The sequence below is a fragment of the Melozone crissalis genome, unplaced genomic scaffold, assembly GCF_028551555.1.
Source record: "Melozone crissalis strain CALT ecotype California unplaced genomic scaffold, PUWL_Pcris_2 ptg000012l_1, whole genome shotgun sequence".
Lineage (NCBI taxonomy): Eukaryota > Metazoa > Chordata > Aves > Passeriformes > Passerellidae > Melozone > Melozone crissalis.
Genome location: NW_026535790.1, coordinates 3,117,013 through 3,135,077, shown reverse-complemented (window position 1 = coordinate 3,135,077; position 18,065 = coordinate 3,117,013). Strand labels below are relative to the sequence as shown.

At 46.6% G+C, this 18,065-nt stretch overlaps 1 protein-coding gene across 2 annotated transcripts; it reads left to right on the top strand.

The window, feature by feature from the left end:
- The first annotated feature begins 3,658 nt into the window (after nt 1-3,658).
- On the top strand, nt 3,659-16,951 carry MPG (N-methylpurine DNA glycosylase). 2 transcript variants are annotated; one of them, XM_054270766.1, is made up of 6 exons: nt 3,715-3,738; nt 4,058-4,166; nt 7,514-7,660; nt 8,247-8,472; nt 11,457-11,661; nt 16,450-16,951. In XM_054270766.1, exons 4-6 carry the CDS (start codon nt 8,251-8,253, stop codon nt 16,842-16,844), a joined length of 822 nt encoding a protein of 273 aa, XP_054126741.1. In that variant the 5' UTR covers nt 3,715-3,738; nt 4,058-4,166; nt 7,514-7,660; nt 8,247-8,250; the 3' UTR covers nt 16,845-16,951. The 2 variants fall into 2 exon arrangements, with proteins under 2 accessions (XP_054126740.1, XP_054126741.1); XM_054270765.1 differs by lacking the exon at nt 4,058-4,166 and having other exon boundaries at nt 3,659-3,738.
- Nucleotides 16,952-18,065: the final 1,114 nt, after the last annotated feature.

Below are 18,065 nucleotides of genomic sequence, written 5' to 3'. Positions count from 1 at the left end.
TGCATCTTGATCTAGAAAATACTGAATGAAGTGTCTTTAACCCCTTCAGAATAGGAAACTACCATGTTTTAAAAAGCTTGGCTGATTGTTGGTACAGCTCCATCTCATCCTTCCTCACCTCCTGCTAGTTTAGCTGAGCCTTTGGTCGCACTCTCTGGCTTCCCATTTCTCCTGTGCAGCTGGGAGAGGCTCCCAGGCACAGATATCCTATGGTATCACCAAAACCAGTTTTACCAGGGATACCATGTAAGCTGTCAGTCCTACAGATGTAGGGAGCAGAGCCCAGCAGTTTGCTTTGCTCACTTGGGTTTTTAGCTTTTGTTGTTTTTTAATGGTTTGGGTTGGAAGGAACCTTACAGCCCATCCAGTTCCACCTCTGCCATGGGCAGGAACAACTTCCACTATCCCAGGCTGCTCCAAGCCCCATCCAACCTGGCCTTGGACATTTCCAGGGACAGGGCAGCCACAGCTTCTCTGAGCAACCTGTGCCAGGGCCTGCCCACCCTCACAGGAAAGAATTTCTTCCTAATATCTAACCTATTTGTTTCTCTGCATTGAGCAATCCTGTGAAGTCAACCATTTCTTCTTGTCAGAGGACAAAAATGTCTTTCACACAAAGCAAACAAACAAATAAGACTGAGTAGAATCCATTAATAGGTTACTGAATAGGACTTGCTTGCCCTGTCTGGTCCAGAGCTGAGGCTCCCAGAAGCTGTGTTGCTTTACTGGGTTTTCCCATTGCTTGCAGTGCACTTGGAAGAATTCCCTGCACCCTGAGTGCAAAGCGGGTGGACCAGTACCTACCATGCATATCCCCAAATTTAGGATACATTTAGGATACAAATTTAGGACACATTTGCTTACATAACTAATTGAACGGGCTTGCTTTGCAGACCTGGACATTTGATCTGTGGCTCAGCTTGGGTGTGGGAGATACCAAAGTAGCTACAAGCACCTCTCCCTCCTAGCACCAGGTTTTGGAGTGCTGCATGTACCTCAGACACTGGTTGGAAATAGCTCTGGATAAGACACACTGGCAGTTGTGGATAAGCAGGAAGCAGCAGCCAAGACTGGATGTCAGGAGAGGCCAGGAGGGGATGTCATAAAAACCCTGTGCTGCTTGGAGTGCTTTCATCCACGGGAATTCTTCAGGAGTTGGCTCATGAAGAGCTGCAGCTGTCCCGTGCTGCTGGCAAGAGCAGCGTGGCCACGTGAAGTGTCCGGGCGATGGCCGGTGGGGAATTCCGTGGCTCTTCCTAACGGGACAGAGCAGGCTTTCAGCAGACACTGCTGAGCTTCGTTTGGCACCTTACAAAGAGAAAACTTGAAAATCTGCCCCTACTGCTTTGTCCTGCTTCCACGCTGCTCTGCTGTGCTGGCTGGAAAAGGATGATAAGTCAGGGCTCTGCACAGCCTGGGAGCTGTAGGGAACCACTCTGCAAACAGTTTTTGCTCCAAGAAAAGCCTGGCGCGCTGCGTGCAGCCATTGTGCCACAGACCCCGGGGTCTCCACCAGCCAGATTTTCTAACTGCAGATTCCAAGTCATTCGTCCCACATTAAAAAGTTTTTGCCCCACAGGGAGAGGAACTTTAATCTTCTCAAAAAGATCTGCTTTTACAGGAGGCTATTTTAGGCATTGATTCTGTAACAGTGAAGTTATTGGACAAATGAAGAACATGGCATATGCTGTCGCTTGGAGCAATTTGCATTCCTCAGGTGCTAAAAGCTTTAAATACTTCCTTTGGGCATGAAATAGATCTGCTGCCAAAGAAGCCAGCATCCTGAGAGTGCCTGTCCCACAGCCTCCCACAGGGGAAATGTCTGCGGAGCTGAACTAGTCTGACCCCAGGAAATCCTCCCCACAGCTCTGCTTATTGCTCAGTTTCTCCTTTAAGTGTCATAATTTGCTGAAAGATCAGTCTGATGTTTGGTTATCTTCCTTTTCACGCACTTTCCTGGTCTTCCTCTTTTATATTAACACCACATTAAAGCTGGGATGTGAACCGTGCAAGTCAGGAAGTCCGAGATGCTCTTTCAAAGACACTCAGTCAACACTGTTAATCATTTTTAAATGATTGTTTTCTTTGCTAATACACAAACAGCTCATTTCAGACTGGAGCTAAACACATCTGTGCAGCCAGCAGGTAACCTCCCTCCAGGGATTCCTCACTCTTGTGAGCTTATTTTTATCTATTTTAACTAAAGCATCACACAGAGATCTCTAGTATCAATACCTTTAAGATTTATTCATGTTTCCTTCCCCCCCTTTTTTTTTTACACCATTACAGTAGCAGTGCTATCATGCTTTACAATGATTTAAGGGCTTTTCAGTGCATTCCTGAAGTTGCTTTGGGTTCCAAGGTGTATCAGCTGCTTTTTCACGGTCAAAAATAATTAACATTGTGTAACAGACTCTGTGTTTGTTCCACTCATGGTTTGTTTGGGTATTTTTTTACACCTTCTTATTAAACTGGAATAGTAACATTTGGAAATTCTGGGCTCTGTTCGTGGTTTACAGGAATGTCAGAGTTTTTCCTCTGGCCTGCTCACATTTGAGCATGACTCCATGCTCAAATTAACTGATCCCTATTTCTGCCTCCATAAGAACCTTTAGCTACTCATACTCCTGGCTGCACCTCCAAAACTGTCAATGTCCCCTAAAATTATAGTCAGTAATTTATCCTGCTCACTTCCGAATTCACAAAAGGGGTAGACAGTGAATGCCTATTCTCTGCATCACTGGATCCTAGCTGGTGCTATTCTGGTATGAATATTTTATTACAAAAATGGGAATAAATCCACTTTGATTCATCAGACTTTTTCTTATACCCTTCCTGCAAACACTTGTTTATGAATCAATGGCCCCAGCTGCATGTCCCCAGAATGTTGTGAGGAAAAATCGCATTTTGCCCCCATTTTTACCATATGCTCCATCTGGATAAAAGCTGAAGCCAAGAATTTTTTCTGCAGGCCAGATACTTGTTATTTGGGGAAGTGAGGGAGTCATTAATGCAGCTCTCTGTAAAGCCAGCTTGTGACCATGCATGTTCATTGGAATGCATGCTCATGCCTTTTTGGAGTAGAACCACTAAATTATTTGGGTTGGAAGAAACCTTAAAGAGCACTCAGTTCCACCTCCAAAAATGGGCAGGGACACTTTCCTTTATTCCAGGTCCTGTCCAACCTGGCCTTGGACACTTCCAGGGATGGAGCAGCCACAGCTTTTCTGGGCAGGCTGACAGGGCCTCTTCACCCTCATAAGGAAAGGATTTCTTCCTAATATCCCCTCAGTCAGATTGAAGCCATTCCCCCTTTTCCTGTCACTCCAGGCCCTTATCCAGTCTCTCTGCAGCTCTCTTGAAGGCCCTTTAGCCACTGGAAGAACTCTGAGGTCTCCACACGCCTTCTCTAATCCAGGCCGAACGCCCCCAACTCTCTCAGCCTTTGTATAGATGAATTAACGATTAACATGAAAAACCGAGGAGTGGATGCTGAAAACCAGCGAGAGTTCAAACGCTGTTTTACAGAGGGTCTGTGCTCCAGAAAGCAACACCCACGAGGAGACATCCCTAAGGAAAAAGAACCCATAAACCGGACCGGGCTCTTCCCCCTCACGGCCGCGCCTCTGCGCCCGCCCCGCCCCGCCCCGGCCCGCCCCTCACGGCAGCTGCGGGGCTTCCGCGGGGCCGCCGCAGGGGCTGCGCGCGCCCCGCCCGCGGCGGGAACGGGCCCGGCAGGTGCGTGAGGGGGAGCCCGGGAGCGGCCGGGAGCGACCGGGAATGGCCGGGGAATGGCCACGAATCGCCGGGAACGGCCGGGGTGGGCGGAGGAGGGAGCTCGGGTTCCCGGGGCTCGGCCGCGGCGCCCGCAGCGCCCGAACGGGCCCGGCCGGCCTTGCCCAGCACTGCCGGGCGCGCCCCTCGCTGCAGCCCCGGGTTCCGCTCCAAATCACGAATTGCCTCAACCAAAATGTAATTCTGCTGAGAAGGCTTTGTTTTGTTGTTATTTTTGTTTTTCGTCATTGGTTGATGTTGCCTTCTTTATTCTTTACAGAAGGATGAGTTAGGTTTCATCCCAAAAAAGCTGAAGATGCCCCGTAAGGGAGTAGGAGCGAGGAATTGAATTGCGAGGAGATAAAGGCAAAAGGTCCCCACCACTTAGTAAGGTGAATAAAAGCATCCCTTTCGGCTTATTTTTGCAGTATTAGGATTGCACGTGCTGTCAGAATCTGTCTGTGCAGAGAAATTGACACTGTGTGGTTATATTAGCTCATGCCTGCACTCTTTTTTCAGTGGTTTTTGGGGTTTTTTCCTGCTTCTCACACTGTTCTCCAGAAAACTATACATTATTATCTTATTTCTGGTTACTAATAGGCTAGACTAGACAGGAAAGGCAGAGAGACATCATTCATGCTGAGAACTCATGGAAGGATCTGCCTTAAAATGTCTGTTTAAGAGGTTATGGAACAAAAAAAAAACAGGAATAACTGGCAGGAATAAGTTGTTAAACTGGCAGAAACAGGCAGGAATAAACTACCAAACCAGATGCAGCCCCCAAGGACAGTGTTGCTAGTGATGGTTTCAGCAGCAAATGTGTCACTAATTTTTCAAAGGGAAATCCAAGGACTGTAGACCTGGAAGTTTGACCACCACCAAGTGAATTAATAGCAAATGTAGCAAAGTAGGATTATTGGAGAGCTGCATAAGTATCTAGAGGGGAAAATCAATGTGGCTTACAAATTATGCCTCAAAAAATGCTGGGATTTTTTGCAGGTCCAAATAAGCATGTTGAGGTCTGGCTCACAGTCTGTACTCAGATTTCAGGAAGGTTTTTAACAGGAGCCCTTTACCTGGACATAATAAGGGAGTTCCCCTGTCATAAACACACAGCTGTTGCAGAGATAGCAAAGAGGATGTGAGTAAATGGGCAGCTCTCCTGGTGCCTGGAGGTCACCGTTGGGGTGCTGCAGGGATGGTTTGTGGATGACATGGAAAATCAGTGTTTGCAGCTGGCTTTGCCTTGTTGAAGGTGGCAAAGAGGGCTGAGGATGGTGAAGTGCAGGTGTAAACTGATTTATATGGGTGGGGAGCAGTGCAAATTCCCCACACAAAATGAGGGAGGTTTTGGAGCAGTAATAACTGATTCTGTGAATTTTTCTTTCTTGGTCAAGTCTCCCTTTGGCTGGTGCTACAGAGGTTCAGGGAAGATTGTGCTTGGATCAGAAGGTTCCAGTCCAGAGACATGGAGGATGTGTGGAGGAGCCCTGGATGTTTATTCTGTTCTTCCCCAGGCTCCTGCTCTTGACCTGGGCAGGAGAGCAGGATCCAGGGTGGGGTATCCTTTGGGCTGACCCAGCACTGACCTGGCTTCTGTTCCCACATCAAATCTGTACAACTGGGGATTGCTGTGAGGAATTGTCTCTCCAGAACTGGCAGTGGTTCATGTACTCTTCATTATTCTGTCAGAAAAAAATTGTACCTGAGGAAGGTTGTGCAGGTGTCTGAACCTGGGAGCCAAAAGTACAAATGCAAATTGCTAGTGGGATTTTTTTTTCTTTTCATGAAAACTCATTAAATACCTAAGGAAATGCCTGCAAATGCAGTCTTGTTAGAAGGATTAAAGAATCCTCTGTAGACTGTTGTGCCTTGAGTACAGGGTGTATCTGCTGCTGAGCTGGGTTTTGCACAGATTTGCAGTGTCTCTCCAACTCTGGCTTGCAGGCTTCTGAACCACTTGCCTGGGATTAGCCCAGCAGCACTTGTGCTGATTCTGCTCTTGATCTTCTTTTTCTGACTTCCATACCCTTTTTTTTGTATGTTTTTACCAGATGTGCTCAACAACTTGTAGTTCATTTGGTTACAACAGGATTAGTAAAAAGTGATTAAACCCATGGCTCATGATTTGAGGCCCAGGAGTAGGATTTGTTTATTGTACAAGCAGGAAAATTAAATGAAGAGCTGCAGAATTTGTGTGTGGATTTACAGAGGAGGTTGAGCCTCTTGCTTCCCAAATGCACAGGATATGTGTTGCCTTCTACAGTGGGATTTTTCTTGTGATTTGTATTTACAAGCAACATCCTTTCCTGAAAGTGTAGATAGGCTTTGAGGCACAGAGCTTTGTGTTTCAGACCTTGCAATGAGCAAGCAGCAGCACAGAGCATTAGGAATGTGGGATTTTTCTGGGTTTGTCAGCTGGTGTTGCAGCCCCTCACTCTGCACTCTGTTTCTGTGTCCCATTTCTCCTGGCTGCAATTTCCTGCTGCTGTTTCTATTGAGGGTGCTGAGATGTGTCAAGGAGCAGCCCCCAGCAGTGAAGTTACAGTGCCCTGAGGCTGCTGCTGTGAATGTCAGAGCACTTGCAGCTTTGGGAATGATTTAATTGGAAGTGCAGTAGGTGCCAGGCAGCTCAGATCCTGTTTCTGATGTCACATTCCATGAGAGCACAAATTACCAACTGAGTTAATGCTCCACTCGAGTCAGCCATGTTTGCAGCGTGTCTTTATGTGTGGCTGATGAGCTGGAAGCTCCAGTTAATACTGTCAGAGAAGTCTGGAGGTATTGCCCTCATGGGAGGTACTGCCTTGAGTGTTTCAGAGGGTCGGTGTGAAATGCTGAGGTGTTCTCCTCTGCCCCTTCTTCCTGCAGCTCTTTCTCCTGGACAGGACTCACTTGCCCAGGCCACCAGACAGTTCTGTCTGAGGCTGGCTGCTGAGTTCTGACAAAATTTGTAAGAATTCCTGGCATGGAGCTGTGGCAAGTCTCTGACACCACTGAATTATTGCAATAAAGAATTAGATGTTCAGAAAAAAATGAAACCATCCTCCCTCTCTGCCAGTCATGCCAATGTTGTTTGATTTTTTTTCCCCCTACCTATTTTTATATGTTTGTGTCTGGATTCTTCTGAAGTGAAACATAACACTGCTGGGGAATTGGCACTGGTGATTCAGATTGCAGCAATGCTGAATTTCACTGTAGTGAAAATAAACTGTTGCTGGTAGAACTTCATTGTGAGAATCATCACATCAAGATAAAGATTCCTTTTGATGTTGGAAGTTTTTGTAGTAATATTTTAAAATGCTGATGATCTGGTGAAAAATGAATGGCAACAGTTATGGGTATACTTGCTTGCAGGTTCAGCTATAGGATTCTATCTCCATTTCTAAATCTGCATGGGGTCCAATTTAGAATTGGTGTCTTTGCATTTTCTTGTAAAAGTCCTCTTTTTGAGGCTGACAGTTCTCAAATTTAGTGCCAATGGGGGCATTTTAAAAGTTTGGTTCCAGCTTTTCTGTGTATTCAGTGTAGGAAAAGTGTATTCCCACTGAATAACAAAGGCTTCAGAGCATCTCCAGCCCTGCCCATCTGGGAGTTGGGCTTTTACTGACCCAACAGAAAACTGCAAATTATTCTGGAGTTGATCTAATGGTGCACTCTTGGTATCAGATCTCCAGAATCTCTTGGCCTGTTTCAGAGCACTTTATCCAGTGAATAAATGCTTGTACCTGTTCAGCAGGTGTGAGGACTGCAGCACTGGAAAGGGAGCACCAGCTCAGTGGAGCTCACATGGAAGTGGTGACAGACCAGGAGAACAATTGCACAGTTGTGATGTAGCTGCCCCAGGTCCGTGCTGTTGGCTGGAGCAGTAGGTTGAATCTTTCTGGTAAGTTGAATCATTTTGGGGAGATTCTAACACACTTCTACAGCACAATAATCAAGTTTGTGACTGAATAAGGCATCTGTGAATTTCCTGTGGAGGTTTAGATTCTGATCCAGTTACATTACCTTTGAAAATGATTGATACACAGCTTCTGTGGGCTTTCTGAGGCAGCACAATTTTTGAAGTGCTTTTTTTCTGATTTTTCTGTCTGCTTAAAAGATTTTTTTAGCTTTAAGTAAAAAGTACAAAGTAATGGTTCATCTTTGCTGTTACTTTCTGAATTTTCTAACCTAACAGCAAACTTATTTCCAGTGCTTAGTGGAGCAGAGTTGCTTTTATCTGCAGTCCTTAAAAGATGGATACTCAAACTGCTGGTTTCTGTTTGCTCATCAGTGGAGCCCAATATTTGCCCAGCCTGGTGCAAACACAGCTAAATCTGTCACCTGCTGCTGCAGTTTGCATAGGTTGTCCATGCAGTCAGCTTTCAGGGTCATTGTTGTGCAGAGATGTGTAAAAACAGAAGTTTGTGGAAATGAATTGCTTTTAAATAAGCTTTATAATCCCACTGATACTTATATCCATTTTCTAGAACTATGCCAAGAAAAAGAAAGCTGTTGGCTCAATTAAGTGCTCTTCAGAACACCAGCAGCTTCCCTCAGGTCAGTGCTGTGGAGCAGCTGAACACTACACCTGGAGCAGATCCTTCTCCAAAAAGCAGCAAATATTTTGTGATAGAGAAGAAAAATTCTCGTCAGCTGCAAGAAGATTTTTTCAACCAGCCCTGTGTTAGTCTGGCCAAGTCCTTTCTGGGGCAGGTAAGGCACGAGCACTGAGATTCTTGCACTGGGTTATGTGCTAGCTGATAACTTAGTGTGAAAGGATGAAATTCTTTTTTTGCCATTTGACTCCTAGGCTTGGCTATTTTAGGAATACCAGCTCTCATTCCTTCTCTTGCTAAGTGCAGTGGAATTTAAAGACCAGTAGCTGAATCTATTCTAGATGAAGTCAGAGGAGTAATTTTTCAGATTTAGTCTGTCACATTTTTAATTGGGGTTTTTTTGGTGGAGTTTTCCTTCCTTTTTTCTGTTTACTAAAATGTGCTTGGCTACTTGTGGTTTGAAGGCTGCTTCAGGCCCATTATCTTCCTTTCAGCAATTGCTTTACTTGTTTTTGTTTCTTGCTTAGCCCAGTGGAAAGCAATGCTCTGCAGTCAGCAACATCTTCTTTGCCTCCATTTTACTGTCTTGTTGTGCTAAGGATTGCACAGCCCCACAGTTCAGCTCTTTTCATGTCAAATATTTCCATTCCTATCTTTTGTTTCTGAGTTTCCAGGTCATTACCTGTTCATGCAAGGACTTCTCCCTTAGCCCATTGCATAAACTTTGAGGAGTGTTTGGACCTTGCTGAAAGCCTTTGGAAATCAGAGATTGACTCTTCTGCTTATTGAGTCCTTCAGAAAACTCTGGCTGTTTCCAGGGGAGGAAGTTCCCTCAGTGTTTTCCCTATAAAAAGTTCCAGTCCTGGAGCTGCTAAACTCAACTGCAGAATGTGTGTTCAGTTTCACTGCTATGCTCTTATCTTCTCTGAGTCTTTTTTATACCTTCATTGTCTGCAGGGTGAGCAGACTCTCTGGGTTCTCATGGCTTTAGATAACTCCAGGAATTTGTTCCACAAACTGTTGGTTTTGGCCTGTTTTGCTGCATCCAGCCTTTTTTTATTTTCTAAGGATATCTTGCTTGTAAGTGACACCTTTGCTCTGCCTTTTAGCCCTGCTGGGTTTCTTTCTGGCCTGCCTTCACCTCTTTGTGATACTCCACATGTGTTGCTATCTTTGCAGACATCCTGCTAGAGGCTTGCCTTTCAGGCCTTAACCTTTGGCTGCCTCCAAAGTCCTTCCCAACAAGCTCCCTCACTTTACATAGTTTCCTCTTTGTGCTGCTGGGCAGGACTCTGCTAGATTATTTTTGGGCTTTAATGCTTGTGAAAAGACACTGAACTTTATCCTTCACAGTCATGATATTGAGTTGTTTTTCAGGAATAAGTCTTTGGAAAAGGCTTTGTGTTTTGCTCCAGATCTGAGAACTGAGTCTTTTCTCATGAGGTTCCTGATTCTTCACTCTGCACAACATTTGATGGTGTCTAAGGAGACATTGCACATGTCCTGCTCTATCTTAGGATGCCTCAAATCTCCCATTACTGATACATTTTTGTTGTCTAAATGGCTCCATCACCCTCCTGCATTCAGTTACTTTGGGCAGATGATTTTTGAGTCCTAATTCTGTATTTTTCCTATGTAGGCCTAGTATTCCAAACCACATGATTTCTATCTTACTTTTACATTTTCTTCAAAGTATAACCCCCAGTTTCCCATGACCCAGCCTATTCTCTTATAAAGATAATTTAGTGTTTCCTTCATTACCTTCATTCTGCCAAATTTTGGAGGCATCTGGTGTATTAATCTTGCTTATCTTCATGATACCTGAGTTCTTGGAAACAAAAAAGGTACATGCAGTGAATGGCCTTTCAGAGGGAACTCAGTGAGAAAAATAACCTTTATGAAATGGCTTACTGTGAGGTGTTGGGAATTATCACCATTTTTAAACTTTTTTATTCAACAGAATATTTGGTTTGTCTGAAGACAGGGAAATGCCTGGATGCTTTTAAACCCATAATCTAACCATGGTGTTCCATGAGGAACACTACTGAGGGAGAAATGTGGCCACATGGGTCTGGTTTTGGGGTGTTCCCAGGCACTTGCTGAACACCAGTGCTTTTTTTTTTTTTTCATAAAAAATAATAAACATATTATTTTCAACAATTTGACAAGTGCTGTAGGGAAACTGTGGTATACTGGAACTGCAGCTTTGGAAACCAACTCCTGGAGCATCCATTATGGATCAGATCAATATCTGCATTAGCAATCCAGCACAAACATCTGTTAGGAATTAAGCTTTGTTTTCTGAAGGTCATTTTTGAACAGCTGCATAATTAAAGTGTTCTAATTAAACTGATTGCTGGTGCCCAAACGAGACTGAGCTGCAGCATTTCATACACGTTAAGTAAAGCACAAACTTTAGAAATCAGGTCAAACCACAAAATCCTTTGTACAAAGTTTAGTGGTTGTTTTATTTTTAAAGAGAATCTTTTGACTGTCATGTTTTGTTTCCCCTGCATCTGCTTTGTTTTATTTAAGGAGGTACCAGCAGCAAGAACACACTGTAATAACAAAGATCTGTTGTTGTCTGCCTGAAGCCAATTCCCATCTCTCCTGCACTGCCCTTCTCTGTGGTGCACAAAATACTGAAATAGCATTGATGCCCTCTCTAGAGCTGATTATCTCTGTGATTTGGGACTGGAACTTGTTTGAAACATCTCTAGGGAGGGAAACTGTCTAATCATAGCAGTTGTTTAATTGTGCCACTGTCATATTTCTTCTGATCTAAGGATTATACAGTCATGATGCTTCAAGGTTGATATCAGCAGTGATTTTTGCCTTAAACCTGATGGAGTGGAGTTACAGAGAATAACCACAAAAGCATTTAGTGTATGTAGGATCATAAATTGGTTCTGTTTGATGCTGCCTCATCTAGACACTCCAGGCTTTTGTGGGGTGAGGGACAGGTGGGATCTCCTTGTACTGGGAGAAGCTGAAAAAGTTGGAGTTAGCTTAGAGACTGCTCACTGGAGAGGGTTTAGTTCCATCAGGTCCTTTCTTTCCAACTTCTCTGTTTCCACAGCTCTTGCTGTGGTTATTTTGTACTGAGGGCTGGTAACTGATGCACTCTGACCTCTCTTGCAGATTTTAGTTCGCAAACTTCCTGATGGCAGAGAGCTCTGGGGCAGGATTGTTGAAACAGAAGCTTATCTGGGTGGGGAAGATGAAGCTTCCCACTCCAAAGGTGGGAAGCAAACACAGCGGAACGCGGCAATGTTCATGAAACCAGGAACTCTGTATGTGTACCAGATCTATGGCATTTATTTCTGCGTGAATGTTTCCAGCCAAGGTAAGCTGAGGCTGAAAGAGGTGGAATGCCAGCAGCATGGGGCTGACATTTTGAGCTACAGTTGTGCTGCAAGTCACTTGTGGGCTCTCTGTGGGCTCTCTGATTTGCTGTCACCATCCTCCCTTGGGACCTGGGCTTTGCCACTGTGATCAGGGTGTACCTGGGGACAGGCAGCACAGCAGGCAGGGCCCATCTCCAGCTGCCCCATTTGTCCCAGCTGGGAGCTCTGGGAGCTGTTCAGGCACACAAAGATTGAGAAATGAGGGAGAATCTGGATAGGATGGAGCTTTCAGTTTTGGTGACCTCAGTCATATGATTCAGTGAACCTTGTTCCTCAAAAGTGGTGATGTAGAGAAAAATTCAGTCATTTATGACAGTCTTAATCTTGGTGTCTGTTGCCATGGCAGGAAACTCCTCTGTCTCCTGCCTTTATCTTCAGAGGCTGAATGAAGTGTTGGGGAAAACAAAAAGTCTGAGATGTCCTAAGCTTAAGCAAGGAGTCAGTAGAAGCATTTTAGCTGTCCAGCTGTATCTAAAAGCCAAAAAAACCCACTCAAATCAAAATACCCAGACTGTTACAGAATCTTCAATCATCTTCTATTATTCTCAAGAAAAAATAATCAAGCTCTAACTAAATTATTCTGTAATTTACTGAAACTGTCCTTCACAGTTCAAGACTCTTAAGAAGCACTACTGAAAACTTTCTTTTTTTTCCTGTCCTGTAAGAATGACAGTTTTGGCCTTGCAATAATCTCTTGTTTAATTAGACACCTTGAAATGGCAGCAAATGTTTCCAAGGTAACTGCTCACTCTGTTAGGAAAAATCCCAAGCCCAATTTACTTCTTTATCATTAAAATAGTGAAAAAGGTCAAAAAGCTTGTGTATTCCTAAGTGGAGAGCAAATGTAACTGTGACCATGAATGCTCAGGTTGTGGCCTTTGGACACAAGCCAAGCAGAAAAACAGTGCCACGTTAAAGAGTGGGGGAAGAGCCTGACTGTGCAACTGAGGGTCTGAGGCTGCTGGATGAACACATGTGAACTTCATTACAGTGGCTCTGCCACATCTGTTCAGATTTTGAAAGCACATGGTTCATTTGTCAGGATGGGATTCTTGGTGATTAAAATATTAAGAGTCATACTTTTTAAAAAAATACATGTTTAGCCTTTGAATTCTAGAAAGATTTCTTTGAAATCTTACACAGTTGGGGAAATTTTTCCTTATATACCTGTTTTTAGTTTTGTAGCAGAGCAGTTGAAGGGCTCCCTGTGGGGATGGAATTCATTGCATTTTTTGTTACAAACTCCCTCCCCATCCTGTCCCACAGCAGTGACACCAGGCAGAGCTGTCACTGCCAGCTCTGTCAGAGCCCTGCAGTCAGTGCCATGGCTGTGCACATTGTGCACCACTGATGCAGCTACACAAACTGGAGCTGCCCCTTCTGTGCATTTGCCCACGTGCAGAAGTGTTGAAAGAGAGAATCTGGGGAGGAATCACCCAAGATGTTTTTCTCCAGTTGTTTATTGTGCTGTGGTTTAGCCTGAGGGAAGGATTGAGGGAGTCATCTTCATGGTGCCACCTGGGTAGAGAGCAAAAGCATTTCATTCTCTGGATATGGGGTTTTCAAAACTTTGGTTTGACTGTGGCTGTGAAAAAATACAAAGAAACCCTGGCAAAAAAACCCAAAAATATCTTTTGTGGCATAGCTTGGTCCTTCTTCATAGCACACTCTGTAGGCAAAGAGCTCCAAGAGATAAGTGTATCCTCTGAAGCAGTGGAGCTCTTACTCTTTAGGGATCACTTGTTTTGATACACAACCTCACAGCCTGTGACTCCAGGTGGAATAAACATTCGTGTTTATTGGTTTCTGCTGAGGTTCACACTCCAGTATCATTCAGGGATGGGAAGAGTGTGTCACCCACAGCCCTGTGTTCATAAAGTCATAATGAGATGGAGGGAATCCAGAATTCTTTGTCAGTGAGGAAGGGAAATCTTCATGCACATCACTGAGATAAAGCTTCATCACGGGGAATTTTACTGTGAGAGATCCTCCCATCCCTGAGTGACATACTGCAACTGCCTGAAGCCACAGCAGGCATCACTACATTTGGAGAAATCATGGGTGGTAGAGGAGAAAAGCTTATAGAAAACATATAGCCAGAGTCTTTTACTGTGCAGGAATCCTGCAGTATATCCTGAGCTGCACAATAATCTCAGTGCTAAGAGCTTTCCCCAGAGTCAGGAGATGTGGGGCTTCCCTTGCCTCAGGAAGAGGATAAATGCCAGTCGTGCCTCTCTCTGACTTAGCTGTGAGCTGTTTCTCTGGAATTTGCCAAGCTCTGTATTTTGCTGCCAGATCTGAAAGAACAGCTTGTAAAATCAAGAGCCTGGTGATGCTCAGCCCAGGGTCACACTGCAGGGACTTCTCCCTGACTTTCAGCTCCTAGACCAGGATTTTGGAGGAAGTATTGGGGAGCACTGAGGTGGGTGGGTGAATGGAGGAGAAAATTCTCTTCTCTCCAGTGGCCAAGAGCTGTTTCCAAGCCTGGGAGCTGGAGCTGTGGGGGTGTGGGACTCCACTGTCATGTTATGAATTTTACTGCTCAGGGAGGCAATTGGCCTCTGCAGTGTTGTTAGATCCCAGCTTTTAGCCCTGAATGCTGCTCATTATATGGAGTGACTCTTAACGAGAGTGATGAATACTCAGCATCCCCAGCTGGCCCTGCTGCTGCTGCTGTGTGCACATTGGGCAGATGCTGGACTCAGGTGACCCTTGAGAGTGAACTGCTGCAGGCTGGGAGGGGGAAGAAGCCAAGCTGAAGCACTCTGGAGTTGACTCAGCCACTTTTTGGGAATCGAAATTAAATTTCTAATGTGGAGGTTTGCTCAGGAGGAACCAGAGGCGTGAGGGGAAGAAGGCTCATCATGGTGACCCTGCACTCGTGTCCTGCCTGCTGTCTCCACCTCTTCCCAAGGCTGTTCTCTGGGCAGAGTGGGGTCTGTGTTGCACACAGCTAGAAAGAACCTGGAAACTTCCAGCTGGAAATGCAGAAAGAGCAGCCAGAGACAGAAGTTGCCAGTACCCCCTTGCTGGGCTCTGTGCTGCTCTGGGAGCACCTGCAGATTTCCACGTGCTTGTCTCTCTTCATGTGAACTCCCAAGGACTCAGTTCAATTCAAGTGTGACCACAGTTTCCACTTGCAGTTGAGATGGGTGAAAGCAAGCAGTGTAATGAGAGATTGCTCAGAATCCTGCAAGTTGTTCCTGGCAGGGGAGGCAGCAACATGATGGGAAGGATGTTTCTTTGTGCATTGATAAAAAGCAGAATTAGGATATGGAACATGTTCTTAAAAATCTAAAATGACCTTTGAGCTCTAAATCACTGTTAGGCCAGGGAAGCAGCTTTTGGCTGCCAGATTAGCATCAATCCCCCTCCTTGGAGAAGGGAGTGCCTGGGAACAGATTGCTGACAGCTGCTGGAATCCAGGCTGCTGACTTCACCGAGCTGTAGTCAGGGCAGCAGGGGTTCTGAGATGGTTCAGGGCAGCAGGCACACCTCAGAGAGCCAGGAACCAGGACCTCACTGGGAGCCCAGAGGGGTAATGGAGTGTGGGATTTGTACAAAAAATGAGAGGGATTCTATTTTGGGAAATCACAGGTCCTTGGGGATGTGCCAGTGCCTACACAAAAAGCCTTTGCCAGGCATGAGCCTGGCTCCAGATGTTTGAGGCTGGAGGGGGAGAGGGGACTCTGGGGAGCAGCACTGTGCAGATGGTGGTGGGAGGGAAGCTGTGGGTGGCCAGCACAGGGGGAGCTGTGTGGGGCTGCACCAGGCCCTCTGCCAGTGCTCTCCTCACCCACTCAGGGGCAGGAGGAGCCCTGGGCCCCTGCTGGCCACCAGGGAAACGTTTCTGTCACACTTAGGCTGGAGATCTTTGTCTGACAGGGAATGTCTTGTCAGAGCTGCATCTTTGCTTTGCTGTCACCTGGCTGCAACAGCTGGTAGGGCAGGGGACCCAAGGCTTCGGACAGGGTGGCAAATCACATTTGAGAAAAGAATTTGTCAGTTTTGTTCATTTTTGTCATAGAAAGGTCTCCTCTGCTAAGGGCTGCTCCCAGGGCTGTGCATCCCACAGCCCTGTCCTGCCCCAGGTCCCTGCCCTGGGAGAGCTTCTGTGTCACGTGTTCAGATCACACTGGAGCTGTGCAGTGACCCAGGGCCATGCTCATCCCAGCTCTTACACCTCCAGAGGGATTTGGATTGGTACCAGCCCTGGCTCCCTCAGCAGTGACTGCTCCCAGTGCCTGCAGCTCCTCCCCAGGTTTCTCTTTGTGCTGCCTCTTTCTCTGCAGCATCCACACTCATTCCTCCTTCCCTTTGTTAGCTAGAGTTCTTGTAATCAGAGTTTATTAGAAATCCACTGGGTTTGGGAGCAGAGCTTTGGATACCTCTGCCAAAACTGAACCAGATGTATATTTATTCCTGAACATTGTGCTGACATAAGAAAAAGTTCTTGCCCTCTGGCAAGCCTTGGAGCAGCAGTCAGACTTAGCAACATCAGGTGGAGCTGGGAAGAGCAAGTCAGCACTGCAGAGTGAAGGGCACAGAGTACAGGACACTTGGAGGAGGAAGGGAGTGCCCTTGGAGCAAAGGACAGGCCCATGGCTGGGAGCACCAGGCCATTCCCTCTTCCATCAGGCTGAGAGCTGAAGTGCTGCTGGCAGTGGGCTGAAAGGTGACATTCCCAAAACCCATTCCATACTAACCCCAGCTCTTGCTGTGCACAGGAGAAGGGGCTGCGGTGCTGCTGCGTTCCCTGGAGCCCCTGCAGGGCCTGGAGGCCATGAGGGAGCTGCGCTCGGCCTCCAGGAAAGCCCCCAGCAGGCTGCTCAAGGACTGGCAGCTCTGCAATGGGCCCTCCAAGCTCTGCCAGGCCTTTGGCATCGACAAGGCCTTTGACCAAAGGGACCTGACTCAGGATGATGCCATCTGGATGGTGCCGGGACGGGACCCGCCGGGGGAGCAGGACGTGGTGGCCACCACCAGGATTGGCATTGGCAACAGGGGAGAGTGGGCACAGAAACCACTCAGGTTTTATTTACGGGGAAACAGATTTGTGAGTGTTGTAGACAAGAAAGTAGAGAGAGAGATGGCAGCAAGGGGACACTCCCCTGGCAGCTGACGAGTCTTGCAAGTGACCAGGGACCAGGACTTGAGCTGTGCTCTGTACAATGGCCTCAAGCTGCATCATGACACATAGAGGGGCTTGGGGGGTTTTTAACAATAAATGTATTTTGTCACAATGAATGGGACATGGTGGAGCTTTATTTGTAGGAGACTGGCGTGGGCCTCCCAGCCAGAACTGAGGCTGGTTTTGGACACTTTGGACACTGAAGGCCACTTTCTCCCTTGCCAACGGACCCAGGCTTAATTGGGGTGGGTGAGAGGAGAAGGGTCACAGCTCTGGGCTGCTCCCATCACTTCAGCCCCCACCAGAGGCCAGGGCTTGGCTGCTGCAGGGAAATAGGTTAAAAATTGGGTGGCAGCAGAGCAGACTGAAAGGATGGGAGCTGGGAGAGAAGGGTGTAAAGGGAGGATCTTGCTGCTGTCTGCAGCTACCTCAGGGGAGGGGATGGAGAAGACAGAGCCAGGCTGCTCTCAGACAGGATGAGAGGCAACAGGCCACCAGCTGGAAAACAGGAAGTTCTCATTAGCTCTATGGAAAAAATGTTCCCCATGAGGGTGGTCAGACACTGGAACAGGGGCCCAGAGAAGCTGTGGGCCATTCACACCTCCCCAAACAGGGTCCTGAGTGACCTGAGCTAACACCTTTCCTCTGAGCAGAGACCCCTTCCAGCCTCCACCTCTCTCTAATGTCCAGCTTGGAGAACAAGAATGGGTTTTTGTTCATTTTCCAGCTGCTTTAGAAACCAGTTCAGAACTTAGCACTGTGTGAACCCCCAGTGCACTCCCCCACTGGTGCAGCAGCCTGGCTTGAGGTACAGGGAGGAAAAACCTCCAGGATTCAGGGCAGGACCTGCAGCACTGCAGCCACACTGGGTGGGTGACAGGGACTCAACCCCCATCTCCACCCCCACCTTAAGGTTCACATACAATAAAAAAAGCTCAAGTTTATTTTTGAATACTCTTATCCCCATCCCATGTAAGAATTGGGTTCAGCCCCTTCTGGGCAGCTTTTCTGACTGCATTAGCTCACCTTGATGCTCAGGTGCTGGGGCTGGTTTAGACAGGGTCTACAGTGGTGTTGATCTGATTTTTAAATCAGATTGGGTTTTTTGGTCTTCCCTACCATCCCTGTTGCAGCTGCAGGGCCAGACTCACTGAAGGGACCCCAAAGAAGCTCCCCCAGTGGCTGTTGGAAGGTAAGTCAGCTAAAGCTCCC